We start from the raw sequence: 17,207 nt of genomic DNA, 5'->3' as shown, positions 1-17,207 counted from the left end.
CTTGGTCCAAACCTTCCCCTAAATATTACAACTGACGAGGTAGTTACTGCCATCCAAAACAGCAGGGGAGGAAAGGCCCCAGGGCCTGATTGGGTGCCGATAGACCTTTACAAAGCTGACACTCTTTTGTGGGGCCCTCTTTTGACCAAAGTCTTCAACGCGGCTGTTATGGTAAGCACCCCTCTTACATGGGGTGAATCAATTATTATACCAATCTACAAGAAGGGCGATAGGAGCGAGGCAAAGAACTACCGCCCTATCTCCCTTCTGGACTCCTCCCTAAAAATTATGAGTAGGGTGCTCCTACAGCGTCTGGAGGAATGGGCAGAGGTCAATGGTATCTTGGCTGACTCCCAATTTGGGTTCCGTAGGGGCATTGGTACCGTTGAGCAGTGTGTTAATTTAGATCTTATCATAGGTAAATACACCCGAGCCAAACAGGGCTCCTTATTCCTCTGCTTTGCTGATTTGTCCAGCGCTTTCGATTTGGTGAACCATGCCCTTCTGTGGACCACGTTATTAAATATGGGCGCCCCACCCGCAATTATTTATTTTCTGGCCAGACTATACAGTAAACTATCGGCCAGGATTCGTTATGGCCAAGCGGGTGAATGCACTGATGATGTTGAGGTCAAATCAGGTATTAGACAAGGTTGCGTCCTTGCCCCACTGCTCTTCTCTCTTTTTATTAATGACATGGACTCTGAATTGAGATTGGTCCCCGCTGATGCACCACAAGCCAAGGGCCAAGCCATTCCTGTACTGCTCTACGCAGACGATACTGTTTTATTGTCTAGAACTCCAGTGGGTCTGCAGAGATTAATGGATAGTTTTTTTAGTTTTAGCCAGGGGAGGAAATTAAAAATCAATAACTCCAAGACGTTTATTATGGCTTGTGGTAAGAAAATAAAAAACTTGAGATCCTTCCAGTTTGTGGACCAAAAGATACAAGTGGTGGATACATTTTGCTATTTAAGCATCACTCTCAGTAGTAATGGCATGTGGGCACAGGAGATTTGTAACGTTAAGGCGAAGATGGGCAAAGCCATTTCTGGTGTTTTTAAATTCGCCTCAAAATTAGGAAGCCGGCGTCTTTGTGATATGTTGCACATTTACCGCCTTAGATGTGCTTCTGTGGCCCTCTATGGATCAGGGGTTTGGGGTCATTGTCGCATGGAGACCTCCAGGTGGAGGAAAATAGCTTTTTAAAGAGGCTTCTTTGCCTTCCAACTTCAGCCTCCACTGGACTGTCCCACCTTGAGGTTGGGCTGGAATACCTGACTGACCTTACGGGGCTAGGCCCACTAATGACCTGGAGATCGATTTGGGCAAAGGAGGAAACTGGCTTCACTAGGAAAATTATCCAAGACTGCCTCCGTTTGGATAAACATAACCAGATCCCATGGCTTAATTACGTGATCTTATCCTATAGAGAGATATTCGATATGAATGTTTTTGTGGACCCTGCCAGGGCTGTAGATTCCTCAAAAAAGGAGCTAAAAAGTATTTACTTGGGGATTAAATCCAAAGTGCGTAGAGACATAACCCGCTCGATGGCTACTCACCAATTTTACTACTCCCTTAACCAGGCAAGTTTAGGTTTCGCCAAGTACCTAAAAGTGGTCACCAAACAATCTCATCAGTTTGTCCTCACCAGACTACGTCTAGGTATTGCCCACATTTTAGTGGCCTTTCCGTTGATTAATAATTATACGGCAATGCCCTGTCCCTGTGATGGGACTTCGAAGCAGAGTACCGAGCACTTTTTGCTTCTTTGCCCTCTGTATTTATATCTCCGAATAGCCTACCTCAAACCACTTTTTGAAAAATATTCAGCGTCTAATGTCGGATCTGCGATTTGCACTTGACGAACCGGATGTATGCTTTTTTACAGCGACCTTTCTTTTGCAATCTGTGTCCGTCAGGAAAAGTATGATTTACTGAAATTACATGTGAAATGATACTCGTAGATGTTGTCCATCTGGCTTACCCTCCCTTCCTGCTCCATTTTTCTTATCGTTAACCGAATGTATTGTTATTTTATCATTTTATGTATTGTATTGTATTACTAATGCCATGTGCTTTTATGACTGTTTTTAAACAATCGAATAAAGTTTTGAAATGAAATGAATGAAATGATTGATGAGCGAGAGAGGGATGAGCTGCAACAAGAAAGAGATGAAGTAGAGAAGACTGAGGGAGGAGGAAAGGCGAGAGGTAAGGCTGAGAGGATTGTAGAATTAAATTAAAGGACGTTAGACAAAGAAATAGAGAGGTAAACAGATGTGATCATGAAAATGATCAAGATGATTGAGCAAGAAGTATATGAGGTGGAGCAGGAGAGGTAGGAAGAGTTAGAGAGTGGTGAATAGGTATAGAGAGAGAAATACAGAGTCTGAAGTAAAGTCAAGCAGATGGAGAAAGGTTAACACACAGAAATAAAGAGGCGAGAGAGAGGGTGTGTCTTCTGGCTTTTTATGACAAAATCACGTTACCCTGAGCCAAAAGAGGATTTAACACTTCATCCACAAACAGTAAGGTTTCCCCCTTACCACTCGACTCACTGCTGCAAAAATTGTGAACCTCGCTGGCCATAAAGATGCACCTATTAAATGGCACTTGGCAAACTTACTGCGACGGTTTTACTATTTCTTCTTTTACTCTAGTGTAGACCCAGGTTTCCACTCTTCGTCGAAGAGCTACAAATATTCCTTTATCTTCCCAACACTTTTTAACTTCATGTATATTCATAAACCTAAAACACAAAAATCACAAAAGAATATCAAATTCAGCTGTCCAATACTGTTTTCTTTTCAGTTTTAAGACTGTTGTTAGAAAGAGGCTGCCTAACACCTTTTGTAGTTGCCTTGTTGTTTTAAACTCATAAAGAGATACGATTTTCTTGGAAAATATATATATCTATATATATATACATATATATATATATATATATATATATATATATATATATATATATATATATATATATATATATATATATATATATATATATATATATATATATATATATATATATATATATATATATAGCAACAACAGGTACTCAATGATCTTCGATACCAGGTGGAAAGCACACACGGGGACAAGAAATTAAATTATCAAATACTTTATTAGTGCAGACCCCCTCCTCTGACAGACGCGTTTCGCCTCACGGCTTTATAAAAAAAAAAGATATTAATAAAAAAAATAAAAAAAAATATATATATATATATATATATATATATGTAAATATATATATATGTATGTTTGTGAACACACACATATATGTGCACGAACATACATATACACACACACACCAGAGGTGTAAAGAGTGTGCTATCCTATTACCTTTTCTTAAAAAAAAGTTTAAAACATATTTTAGTACATTTTGTTCAAGAACATATCATACAGCAAAACAGATGAGAAACATAATGGAGCAGATCGAAGGTCCAGTTTCTCCAATAGTACTTCATCAGTAGGACATGCAGACATGGCCCCCTTATCTTTTGTGATCTATTTACTGACTATATGGAGGTCTTTTTCTTGTTTCCGCTCCATTACCCACAACCTTTCATTTGCTTTTATGCATACCTGAAGTTCTTCATCCCTTGGGCCATAAAAGCCTCTCTACCTCCCCCCAAACTTTCCCTAAAATATTTGGACAGATAACCTCTGCTCTCCTAAACCACTTCTACGGCCCCACTGTACCAATCCACGCCTGCTTGCCACTCGCTCGTTGTCAGAATTTGCTGGGAGGCCCATTGTCTCGTAATGTCCCTTTGGGCTACAAAGGCTAAACATGCAAACCGTGATTTTACTTCTTGGCAAATCTATAGGGATATCTAATATCACAAACTGAGGTAATGGTAGATTAGGTATAGAGGTCCGTCCCTCCAGTACTCCCTGGGCTCTTTAGGTGGAATAAAAGACTAGGGGGTCTGTCAAAGGGGCTTGGACGATGTAATTAAGGGCGTGGCTTAAACAGACACACAGCTAAAAATCTGTGCTTAACGTAGTGTGCCGCCTGACTGGTATTAGAACCCACCACTAAACACCAATGTGAGAAATGGTAGTGTATTAAATGTTGTGGTTGTGCAACCTCACCATGGAATACACTCAATAGCATCTTGGGTCCAGTCAAGCTCATTTGTTAAACCTTAGTTCAACCCTGGGTAGTTACGGCTTAGAGCAATCCAGCTTAAACAAAGGAACAAGTATAAAGCATCTAGATTTACCAAAACACCGAAAATAAGTGAAGTCACACAACATGAAGAAAACCCAACCCCAATTTATAAAAATAGGCCTATTTGTATGAATGTTTAGACACCAAAACATAGAAACTCCACGGACCTTGGGCTGGAGTAACCAACCACGACTCTTTAAACATTTTACAAAGATTCCCAACTTTGCGGTTACCAGTGCTTGTTTACAAACTATAAACCCCTTTGGGGGACCACATACAATAAGGGGAAGGTCATAGGGACCAATGGGGAGTAGTAGGACAGTTACATTTGCACCAAAGCAGACTCAAGCCCAGTATCAAGTGCTATGGGCTAACCACCATTGACTTCAATAGAGTGGTCCTGATGCATGGGATACAAGATGCTGAAGATGCTGTAAGATGCTGAGGATGTTGTGAGATCTACTGGAGTCTTCCTGAGGCTCACACACAGTACTCGTGCACAATATGCACATAAGAATATTTTTTTCTTTCCCCCCTTCAGTTTTTCCCTATTCCAACACCTAATCTCTGAATCTCAAGGTAGGTTTGCATGTCTTCATGCCTCTAGTACATACCCATACTCTCCACCCCTTCACTGGACTGCATCGCTCTAGACAAACCAGTGTCTCTCACACAATCCCCAAAAATGTATCCAGACCTACCCCTGGGCTGACATCCATTCCTTTGAACAAAGACACCTGACAGAGGTTCCAGACACTTCCACACTTCGCTCGCACAGCATTTAAAAAAATGTCAGTGACCCTCATGGGATTCGACCAACTCGCCTGCCCTTCCCACTTGTCCTTCCTTTCTTGAGATGCACCAAATCATCAAAATTGGCCACCTGTTTGTTGCTAACTCCCTTCCTTTTCTCTAATGCATCTCTCATTGTGGGGCATATCAACAAGGGCTTTATCTCTGTTTTTTTGGCTTTAAAAGCCAAAAAAGCAGAGATAAAACTAGCACCCTATCAACAACAGGCTGCTAACATGCAAATTGGCATGTTAGCACCCTTTTACTCTACGCTTCCCCTTGCATAACTAATGAGATGCAAAGGAGGCGTTCCAGAGTAAAATAATAAGAGAAATGTCGCTAAGCGACATTTCTCCTGTTATCAAGAATATCGCTAACCCTGTTAGAGACAAAAAAAGCAGCGCTAACCTCGGTTAACGCTGCTTTTTTACGTCTGGTATTTTTCTGACTTAGCCATGATATCCTATGGAAGGAGGATATCATGGCTAAGTTTGTCTGTCCCTATCAACAATCTAACGTGAGATTATCGCTGGGTTTCCAGCGATAATCTCACGTTAGCCACTTAGCATGAGGATTTTTATCGCTATTGAGATAAGCGTTGCTAATAGCACGCTATCTCAGCGATAAAAATCCACGCTAGCCGGCGATAATTATCCTAGCGCTAAGTGCGCTTAGCGATAATTATCGCCGGTTGTTGTTGATATGCCCCTGTAAGTTTATAATGCTCCACCCTGTGCCTTATCGCCTTAAAATCCACATAAGCTACATCATCCACATTATTCTTTTGACATTTCAACCACAAGGGAACAAGTTTAGTACTAGGTTTCTGTCCCCTCCGTTACCTCTTCGAATGGCAGGCCTGTATTGTTCTTACTCCTCAGAATCGTTCACTCTTCTTCTTGTGTCTAACATCTGTGAGTGGCCACAGGAAGACATGGGCAACAGAGTTGCAACTTTCTAACTGCTGCATTTCTTTAAAAGTTAGTTTAAATTTGACCTGGGCATCAAGTCGGTTTACCTGGCACGGATGTTTCTCAGCGGAAACAGAGACAAGCCGGGATTGGATATATCTACCCAAATAAATGAACAGAATCCATTTCAATATACACAGAGAGATGTGAACTAGGACTCTTGCCTGGCCCCATCTCCAGGAACCAATTCATGTTCTGAAAAGTCCTTTTGTCTCGCAGGATTGCCGCAGTCGATATTTCAAAATATCTGGAGATATAAAAACAAACTTTTGAATGAAAACGTATCTCCACATTTTGGCTGGTTAAGAAATTATTATCGCTGTACTGTATGGCACAGACGACTTTTACAGCGGGTCACATGCCTTCTGCCTGATGACCCATAAGACACCCAGACATCTTTTATATGTATTTCATCTTCTAATACTTTGCAGTTGGTCCTGAAGAAGGTGGTCTCCCACTGAAACGCGCGTTGACCGCGACATTACTTCCAACACAGTGACATTGAAAATTGACATCTTTTCATTTTGTCAATTTGAGAAATTTGACCAATCCAAGGGTCCTAGTTTTCCTTTCTTTTCTAAAATTTCTCTTAGAAAAAACTTTTTCCTTTCTACTCTTTATTGTATGAATGTAAGTATGAGTGACTAGCAAATGCTTTTTTATACCATAGATGTCTAGGATGTTTTTCTTATATCAAATATGTAATATGTCTGCACTAAAAATTATAAGTGTAAAACCAAAAAAATCTCTGTTTCAAGTCATGTGCTAATTATAAAACACATCACATAGAAAAAAAGAAATAATAAAAATTGTTCTTTGTTTAAAAATTCCAACGGATTGACAGTGCATTTATGAAAATAATGTTATAATATGAAATGTAATTTGACATTTTGATTGGGCAATGCAGAATCTGAATAGATCAATTAAATAAGTGTATAGGCCGGTTTAGAGGTTTCTACTTTATATTTTTGCATCAAGTCGGTTTAATGCAACAACCACCTTGAAGTATCAACTTTAATAGTTCCATTCAGAAGTTAGCACAGCTGAGCAGTGTGTAACCCTGTCCTCACTAATGGAGCAACTAACATTTATGCAGTCAAAATGACAATTGAAGGTTTTTATTATTAGGTCAAATAAACATACATGTCATACTCTTTAATGTACAGCATACTTTCTTAATACTAATTAGGCCTACTGTAAGGGATGACATACATTAAAGAGGAGGTTTGTGCTTTGCAAGTAATTTAAATGTCAAAGTCGAGCTAGAATTTTAAAACTGCCCTGCGATTTCTCAGTGGCAGGCTGGGGGACATGTTTTCATGTTGTTAGATCCAGGGTGGTACAATAGGTGCCGCATCCTTGGTGGAACGCTTTGAGTTACATGCCCTAGGTATCACTGGTACCCTATAATGGGGACTTGTGAGTAAGTAAAGTTTTACCATTTGACAGTGCACAATGTTTAAAATAATGAGTGATCAGAAGCCTGACCAGCCCTAATAAATGTCAGCACACGTAATACCAAGGCTGTATAGTCCTGAAGCCACCCCAGGCCTCTTTAATTTACTGCCAGACACTCTGGGCCTGATTTATATTTTGGCGGTCGAGTTACTTCATCACAACAGAGAAACAGATATCCCATCCGCCAAAATATAAATCCCATAATATCCTCTGAGATTTATATTTCAGCTGACGGGATATCCGTCACCGTTGTGATGGAGTAGCCCGTCTGCCAAAATCTAAATCAAGCCCCGGGTTTCCCTTTATCACACTCCTGCAGGTTCCTGCTTTCTCCCTTTATGACAGGTTTTCCGTCTTTCTCTTCCTCTCTCGTTTCCGTTTGTGTGGCCTCGCTTGGGAAATATTTGATGAGGAAAAATAAGTGCCGGTCCCCACCAGCAACCACTGGCTCAAATTAAGCACTGCTAATTGGGTGTAAACTAATCAAACATATACTTTGTCGGATAATAACACTGGTACTAAGGTTAGCAGGCCTCTGTACACTCTCAGAGTCGAAAACCAGCAGCATCAGTCCAAAACTTTGGGGGTGATCATACAAAAAGAGGCATTTTCTTACAACTCTGCTATATATTCCATATCGCTTTGTTCCCTATGAAATATGAGTTTTATACCACTATGTTTTGCGCTCTAAAAGCATGCAACACATATTATAAATATACATGTCCAAATATATGTGTGTGTGTGTGGGGGGTGTAATAACAGATTCATACATTTATTGCTGCATTGCAAGTGTTAAGTCCCATGTTAATCATTTGATGAGGATTACATCTCCACACTATGGATATTTGCAATAAGATTGTAATCTGATTTTGCTTAAATACATTTGTTTATAACTATGAATAGGAAAAAACAGCAAAATGTAAACCCTATATGTATCCATATAAGTGCCTATATTTCTACCAGTGCAACCAAACATGTCACACAAGATGAACAAATTACTCAACTTTGGTGATGCCTTATCTAGTACGACTCTATTTAGCCACAGATTCCTTACCTTAGAATTTATCCCCAGGCGTCAGACTGGATCCAGAATGTTTTAGTGAGCAGTTTCACTGTGCGCCGGTAGGTGGTGTTGTTCAGCTTCTCGTGGCATTGTTGGCATTGCGTGTGCCACAAGTGAGGTGAACAGCCCTTAACTCTAAAATCCATTCACAGAGTGGGGAGGATGGGTGGGTTGGTAAGGAATTGATAGAGTCTCTACCAGATAAAGCGTTACCGGAGGTAAGTAACTTGTTCGTCTGATAGAGACATCTAGCTGCATATTCCTTACCGTAGAATAGAAACCTGAGCAGTACCTTCCTGGAGGTTTGTCTGCGAACATGAGACAAAGTACCATTTTTATTTGAGACTTCTTGTGTCTCTCTCTTCCTAGGGGTCTTGCTTTTCTTTTTCAATTTTTCACACCTTTCCCGCACTGGACTATTTTTTACTTTATATGAGAAAGTCATCGATGATGATAAATATGTGGGCAAGCTGGTGAGAACCTGCCAGTAGCTCCTATGGTGGTGCGCACGTGAGATACTTTCTCATTTCCCTACACTTTTCTGCACCTTTCTGTCTGTGTGATATATATATATATATATATAGACCCATTTGTTGATTGGTGCTGGTTGTGTGAACTGTCTGCTGACTGGTACTTCTCCCTACTGTGGGAATTTAAAAAATAAATATTTAGTAAGGCATGGGGGATTAGGTCAGAGTTCATGATATAGAACTACTGATTTGTGGAATAGATAAATATATCGCCCTATAAGTAATCCTACGTATTCATACATACAATTTGTTGAAAGTGCCTATCAATGCCAGGTCTTTGTTGGTGGACCCACTTCAGAACCCACATTAATGTTACCAGCAGGATAAAGGAGGCAGCATCGGAATCAGCCTCACCAAAATCCAGGACAGAGGCTGAAACATTGATATCATAGCATGAGCATCCTGGTCTCGCTGTTCAGGAAGATAAGCCCGAACATGCTCTGTGTTCAGAACAGCCCTCATGAAAGGGAGCGCCTGAGAAGGGGCCAAGTGTGACTTCGGGTGAATCCCAGCGAGTGCAGGAGGTGCGCTGTAGTCTGTAAGTGGGAGATGACTGCCTCGGGCAAGCCCGCCTTGAGCAGCCATTCATTAAGACTGGCACCTTTGATCTCTGCAGATGAGCTGCAACCACTTTCATCACCTTGGCAAACACTAGAGGGGTGTTGGTAGGGTCAAAGAGGTGCATGGTGAGCTGAAAATGCTTGTGAACTGCAGATTAAGTCTGTGGGCAGGCAGGACGGGAATGTGGAAGTAGGCGTCCTGCAAATCCAATGCTACCATCCAGTTTCCAGGCCCAGGGCAGTGTTTTGAATTTCTCCTTCTTCAGAAAGAAACTGAGAGGGAGCACGTTCAGTATAAGGCCTTCGTCTTTCTTGGGTACCAGAGAATAGTTGGAATAGCAACCATGACCTACTTCTGATGCCGGTGCCCTCTCTATGGCTCCCTTGGCCAAGAGAGCTGCTATTTCTTGGAGAAGTAAGCAGATGCAGTACTCTGTCAGCTTGTCACAAGATGCAAGCCGGAGGTTTTATGCCAGTTAAGTAATACAATCCATTTTTGGAAAGTCAGTAAATATCCCACTCCCAAACTAGTAGGCAAGATTAATGAAGCCACACTACTGGCATTAGAGGAGGATGGATTTGCCAGAAAGAATACACATTTCTGAATAAAAAAGGATCCTTGTGCTCCTGTTTATTATATTCTTCCGAAGATACACAAACAACTCACTCATCCTCAGGGAGACCCATTATCACAGTGTGTGGTGCCCTCCTTGAACCACTAGCACAATATATTGATACATTTCGGAAACCTTATGTTGCTACTAATGAAGCATATGTGTGGGATTCTATTGACCATATTAACAAAATTTAAGGTTCTTCGTTCGACACAAAGAATTTTCCAGGGACGTTTGACATTAAGGCCCTATATAGCAATATCCCTCAAGATGCAGCTACTGCAGATCTCATTGAGGTCATGAATTCCAGGACACAACCACATACAGTGCCCACAGAATTTCTGTCATTATGTTGCCACCATCTGTCTAAAAACAATTCTTTCTCATTCAAAATGTTGTTGCTCTTACAAATCAAGAGTGTGGCCATGGGTTGTAGTAGACTTGCCCCGGAAATATCTAATTTATTCATGTATTTTTTTTTTTAAAGTGGATTTTTGAGACAGACAGTTCTTTTAGGTAGACCATAAAAATGTGGTATCATTACATCGATGATGTGTTTATGACTTGGACAGCCACCCTGCCAGCTCTGATAAGGTTTGATGAATGGCTGAATCAGAGGACTGAAGTTCAGAGATTTTCAATGACACATGATTCTACAAAATATACCTTTTTATATCTTTGTAATGAAGCCAAGCAACATCACTTTACTGTCAGTCTATATATTAAATCAACTGACCGTAATTCTCTATTGCAATTTTCCAGCTTTCGCCCAAGACCATTGCAAGGATGCCAGAACTTTGGTTTACAAATTGATAGTCAGAGGGTGCACAAGGAGCAATGAAACGGACATTGTACACTCTCCGTGAAACAATTTTGACACCTAAAAATAAAAGCAATTCTCTACCATTAACTTGCGTTTTGACTTAAATCCTAAAGCCAATCAGATCAAACAGATCATATTAAAAAACTGGAAAATATTATCTGATTTTAACATCCCTAAACCAATGTTTATGTTCAAAAGAGGCAGGAACTTGCTCCAAGAACTAGTAAAAGTTGCGAGACCAACAATACAAATGAAAAAATGGCCGGAAATGCTGGGTCTTCCACCAGTTGTAGGCCACTACAGGTGCCAATTGGGTGGTCGCAAATTCACCTGTGATTCCAAATAGAGCACTGTAGTATGTCACTTTAAATGACATCATCTTAGTCTGGAACACATGTATGTCATTTTAGAATATTATGCATGTCATGTAAACTTGTTATGTAAGCTTCAGTTGAAGCTGTAACTTGGATATTGATGGATGGGATCTTCTGTTGGATTAAATTTACATTCAATTTACAAATCTTAGCCATTCTTTTGTATCAAGAATGCTTCAGTGGCGTAGTTGGCAGGATGTCAAGAAGATCTCAATACAAAGGACTTGGTGTGAAATATCTTAATTCTTTAATTTGATCATTTTCATCACCTTTGAAAATCTTGGATTAACTGGATATTTATACTCAAGTTACTTCAAGCTGTTGGACTCTTATACGACCTATTTAAAAAGTGGCGAAGAACCTTGCAGATTTTATTGGGATTGGGAGCTTCACCCCATTTTTGCCCTGTTAATAACTAGTGGGTTGGGAGATTGAAGTGTCGATGTGGGCTCATCCCTAAATTAATGAGCACATCAGACTTTAATTCTCTATGTATTTTGGGAGCTTCGCCGTAACCTGGGAAGTCTAAATCTGTATATAAATACATTCCTTATCCTGTTAAAGGTATGTGAAGGGATGTGACTCGTTCCCTATTGCAGTGCTTATTTATACAGAGGAAGTTGTCTGTGAATCTTCATTTGCATATGCAAGGAAAATCCAGTGTTTGGCTCTCGCGACAGTGATTTTAATGTTTCAAGTACGTTTACGACAACATTGTCTGGATGCATCATTTGGTTTGACTGGCTCGTCATGCTTATTTGATTTGGTTGCGTGGCAAGAAGATTCATGATAAACTCGTATAGCACATCCCAAATCTTAACTTGTGTTACCGTGTGGCATCTTTTGAATCATAACTTTAGTTAATCCTGCAGGCGAATAAACAGCAAAGTTCGAAAATAAACTTACTGAATACAGCACATGGATCTAAGATCTTCTTCAGTGGAGAGTTCTCTTTGTTAAAGCGTCATCTCTCCTCTGCGTTCGCTTCACCTTTCGCGTCAGCACATCTCAGTTTCAGCTTTAACATCAGTACGTGTCACGCAACGTGAAAATACGTGACCGCCATTTTATAGAGCTGGTTGTGTATTAGTGTTACTTAGCAACACCATAAGACGATCTCCGGATGTCTTCAGAATAAGCGCTGCGGAAATTATTGACTTTGTCCTGGAAGTTTAAACAAAAGGATATTTTAAGTTTCAGTGACACGCACACTCGTGAATTGAAGGTTATTTCTTTCAAGTTTATTTTTTCTCTTTTAATTAATTAACTTTCTTGATTTGCAGATAATATATTTTGAGTATTTGGCGTGTTATATCTTCTGTGATACGCACACACACAATTTTATTTTTGAAATTGTTACCTAAATGAAGGGAAATCTTATTTTAGTAATATTCATTCTATTATTAGTTAACATAAGAATAGTTTGATAAGAATAGTTTGTTACTAATTGATCATTTATAATTTAAAATGCAGAATGTCACTGCAGCGCCTTTTTTCCTTTCTAGCCCTGGAGTTCCACTAATACAATGTAAAAAATAGAAGGTTGTGTTTGAAAGATATTCCTGATTTTGTGGTCGTTCACTAAGTGCTGAGAGAAAGTCGTCATTACTTCTCCATTGTTTGGGTTCAGAAGGTCAGGGCGTATTTGACCATCTACCTGATCTGTCTTCTGCAGAAGCAAGAGATTTAAATGACTATGAAATATGTATTAAAAAGTTAGATAAACATTATTTACCAAAAATAAGCACAATTTTAGAGAGGTATCACTTTGCAAAGAGAACACAAAAAGAGGAAGAGACTATTGAAGGTTATGTCACTGATCTAAGAAAACGTGCCTCTTCGCGTAAGTTTGAAAATTTAGCTGAGGAACGCATTCGTGATCAGTTCATGTTTGTGTGCAACATTGAAAAAGTTAGGGAAGAGCTTTGGTTACGTGATGAACCCACCTTAGATGAGGTTCTCACTGTAGCCAAGAGAATAGAACATTCTTTGAAATGTGTAGAAGTTATAAAAAAGAATATCGAGAAAGAAGTAAAAATACAAGAAGTTAAAGATAAAAACGATAGTAGAGTTGAGAATGGTAAAAATGTTCTAACATTGAGTAAAGATGATCACAAGGGTACATTTCTAGAACAAAGGAAGTGTTATAGATGTGGTAGAGTGGTTCATCTTGCTAATGATAAGAGGTGTACTGCTTTAGGTCAAACTTGCACAAGGTGTAAAAGAAAAGGTCATTCTGTTTCTATGTGCAAAAGCAAATTTGCACCAAAAGTTAAAACTGTAGCAAGTTTATGAGAGACAATGCAGTGGGTGGTGATAATTTTGAATGTGGAAAAATTATCATCCAAGTTCAGAGTGAGACTAGTAAAAAATCTTGTCCTTTTGACAATATTGTTGTTGAAGGGGAAACAACTCAAGTTTTATTTGATTTGGGTGCAAAGATTACAATTGTATCTAATGATTTTTATCAATCTAAATTGAAAGACAAAGTTTCACTCATAAAACCTGACATTATTCCATTGGCATATGGTGGAGAGCCTATAAAGTTACATGGATATTTTACTGGTTTGATTGAATATAAAGACAGGTTTGCATCTGGTAAGATTTATGTATCAAAAAGAGGTGATAGTATAATTAATTGGTTACATCAAGGAGATTTAGGTGTATTTCTTGATCCAAATGCAGATCTTCCGATTCAAATCAAAGATAAAGTGTGTTCTGTGTTAAACTCTGATGAAACTGAATTTTTACATAATATTAAGAAAGAATTTCCAGGTGTTTTCAAACATGAGTTAGGTTGTCTAAAGGGCTATCAACATAAAATCAAGTTGAAAGAAGGTTCAGCTCCTGTATGTTGCAAAGTACAAAATGTACCTTTATCTGTAAAGGAGGAAATGCAAAAAGAGATAATTAAACTCAAGAGTTCTGGAATTATTGAAGAGGTTGAGGGTACGGAATGGTTGGCCCCAGTGGTCGCAGCTCGAAAACCTAATGGAGATTTGCGTCTCTGCATTGATTTGAGACAACTAAATAAATGTGTGATTGTGGATCGTTATCCCTTGCCAAATATCACTGAACTGTTAGTTTTATTAGGTGGAGCACAATAGATTTAACCTCTGCTTATCATTAGATTGAGTTAGAAGAATCATGCAGAGATTTTACATCTTTTATAACACCTTTCGTCACATTTAATTTATTAGAATGCCATTTGGATTAGTATCAGCCTCATCTGTTTTTCAACGGGCCATGGAAAATGTACTTAGAGACACTCCTGAAGTATGTATATACCTGGACGATATTCTCATTTTTGGTGATGGTGTGGAACAACATGATGCTCGTTTAAGAATGGTGTTGGAAAAGATGTGTGAGTGTAATCTTACCATAAAAATGGAGAAGTGTAAATTCAGAGTCGATTCAATAAATTATTTAGGTAACAATATATATAGTGATGGGGTTAAACCAAAAAGTGATCTGATTAATACCATTTGCAACATGAGCTCTCCCACTTATAAGAATGATTTGATGAAGTTCTTAGGCATGGTAGAATATTATGCGAACTTTGTAAAGAATTTTGCAAACTCAACTGTAAATATGAGAGCTTTATTACGCAAAGGCATTGACTTTAAATGGTCAGAGTTATGTGAGAGTGAATTTAAAAGTGTCAAGGGAAAACTAAATTCTGCTCCCTCACTTAAGAGCTTTGATCCCACCATCAAACCTATTCTGGTTACAGACGCTAGTGAGAAAGGTTTAGGGGCTGTTTTATAACAGCATGGTCCATCAGGTGTGCAAACTGTCATGTTTCTTTCAAGAAGTTTGAGAGATCCTGAAACCAGATTTTCGGTGGTAGAAAGGGAGTCTCTTGCGGTCTTTTGGGCAATGAAGAAATTCTTATGGGGTATAATTTTGAGGTTCGCACTGACCACAAGCCATTAGTGGAAATTTTTAACAAGAAGGGTCTTGATCTAATTTCAAGCAGAACCCCCAGATGGGTTATTGGTTTGCAAGAATATAGTTTTTCACTAAAATATGTTCCAGAAATTGATAGTGGAATTGCTGATGTTTTGTCGCGTCTTATTCCCTGTGAATCCACCGTGGATGAGGAATATGATGACTCAAATGAATTGGTGTGTGGTACATCGTGAAATTATTTCAGAGAAAAGGTGGTTGGAAGAGTTGGCCAATGATTCTACTTTGACAGATGTGATGGAGTTTGCTAAAAAGGGGTGGACCAAGGGAAAGACTGATTCTGACTCTATGAAACCATTTTGGATTGTACGAAATGAATTGTCTGTTGAAGACGGGTTGTTGTTTTATGGAACCAGGTTGATTCCTCCGTGTAGTCTCAGTAATGAATTCGTGGATCTTGTTCATGCAACTCATTCTGGTCTTACTAACAGCAAAGAAAGGTTGCGGATGTCATATTGGTTGCCAGGGATGAACAAGCTAGTAGAGCGTGTGGTTTGACATTGTGTGCCATGCATGTTAAGTGATAACTCTAAATGTCCACATGTGATCATAAGAAGGCGTCCATCTCATCCTTGGCAGGACATTTCTTTGGATATACTAGGTCCAATTCATCATGGTGGCATGCAAACATATATATTGGTAATAATTGATATGTATTCCCGTTGGCCAGGAGTTTTCTTTTTGTCAACAATAGATTCAAATTATGTAGTACAGTGTTTGAAAGAGTTATTTTCTAAGGAGGGTTTGCCTGAGTCTATTTTAACAGACAATGGTGTTCAGCTTACTTCCAAAGAAATGGAATAGTTTTTGGGCTTGTGAGGTATCATTCACAAAACTTGTGCTTTATATCACCCAGAATGGATGTATGACGTTACAACGCACACTTTTACAACGCATGCACTTACAACGCATTTTTTACAACGCATAATCCATTACAACGCATGACATTACAACGCATGACACTACAACGCATTTTTAAAAAATACCTTTACAACGCATTTCCATTACAACGCATACTACCTTTACAACGCATACCATTACAACGCATAATATTAAATTACATTTAAGGTAAGTATTAGATAGTATAGGGGTAAAAGTTACTTTTCTAACTCCAGGGGGTGCAACAGTAGGGTAAGTGTTGGATAGTATAGGGGTAAAAATTACTATTCTAACTCCAGGGGGTGCATCAGTGGGGTAAGTGTTGGATAGTATAGGGGTAGAAATTACTATTCTAACTCCAGGGGGTGCATCAGTAGGGTAAGTGTTGGATAGTATAGGGGTAAAAATTACTATTCTAACTCCAGGGGGTGCAACAGTGGGGTAAGTGTTGGATAGTATAGGGGTAAAAATTACTATTCTAACTCCAGGGGGTGCAACAGTAGGGTAAGTGTTGGATAGTATAGGGGTAAAAATTACTATTCTAACTCCAGGGGGTGCAACAGTAGGGTAAGTGTTGGATAGTATAGGGGTAAAAATTACTATTCTAACTCCAGGGGGTGCAACAGTAGGGTAAGTGTTGGATAGTATAGGGGTAAAAATTACTATTCTAACTCCAGGGGGTGCATCAGTAGGGTAAGTGTTGGATAGTATACGGGTAAAAATTACTATTCTAACTCCAGGGGGTGCATCAGTAGGGTAAGTGTTGGATAGTATACGGGTAAAAATTACTATTCTAACTCCAGGGGGTGCATCAGTAGGGTAAGTGTTGGATAGTATAGGGGTAAAAATTACTATTCTAACTCCAGGGGGTGCAACAGTAGGGTAAGTGTTGGATAGTGTAGTGTAATATTATGCGTTGTAATGGTATGCGTTGTAATGGTAGTATGCGTTGTAATGGAATGCGTTGTAAAGGTAGTTTTTAAAAATGCGT

General features: G+C 39.2%; 1 protein-coding gene across 1 annotated transcript in view; it reads right to left on the bottom strand.

Annotated features, from left to right (window-relative positions):
* LOC146860813 (sperm-specific sodium:proton exchanger-like) overlaps positions 1 to 17,207 on the bottom strand; it is a 4,738,575-nt gene that overhangs the window by 2,105,787 nt on the left and 2,615,581 nt on the right. The window contains exon 11 of the mRNA XM_085646173.1: positions 2,633 to 2,755. Within this exon, the coding sequence (XP_085502299.1) occupies positions 2,633 to 2,755 (123 nt within the window). The remainder of the gene's footprint in view (positions 1 to 2,632; positions 2,756 to 17,207) is intronic.

This window comes from Triturus cristatus, chromosome 3_1, assembly GCF_964204655.1.
Source record: "Triturus cristatus chromosome 3_1, aTriCri1.1, whole genome shotgun sequence".
NCBI classification, from domain to species: Eukaryota; Metazoa; Chordata; class Amphibia; order Caudata; family Salamandridae; genus Triturus; species Triturus cristatus.
The sequence above is the reverse complement of the archived record's forward strand: the minus strand, read 5'-3'. Positions and strand labels throughout refer to the sequence as shown.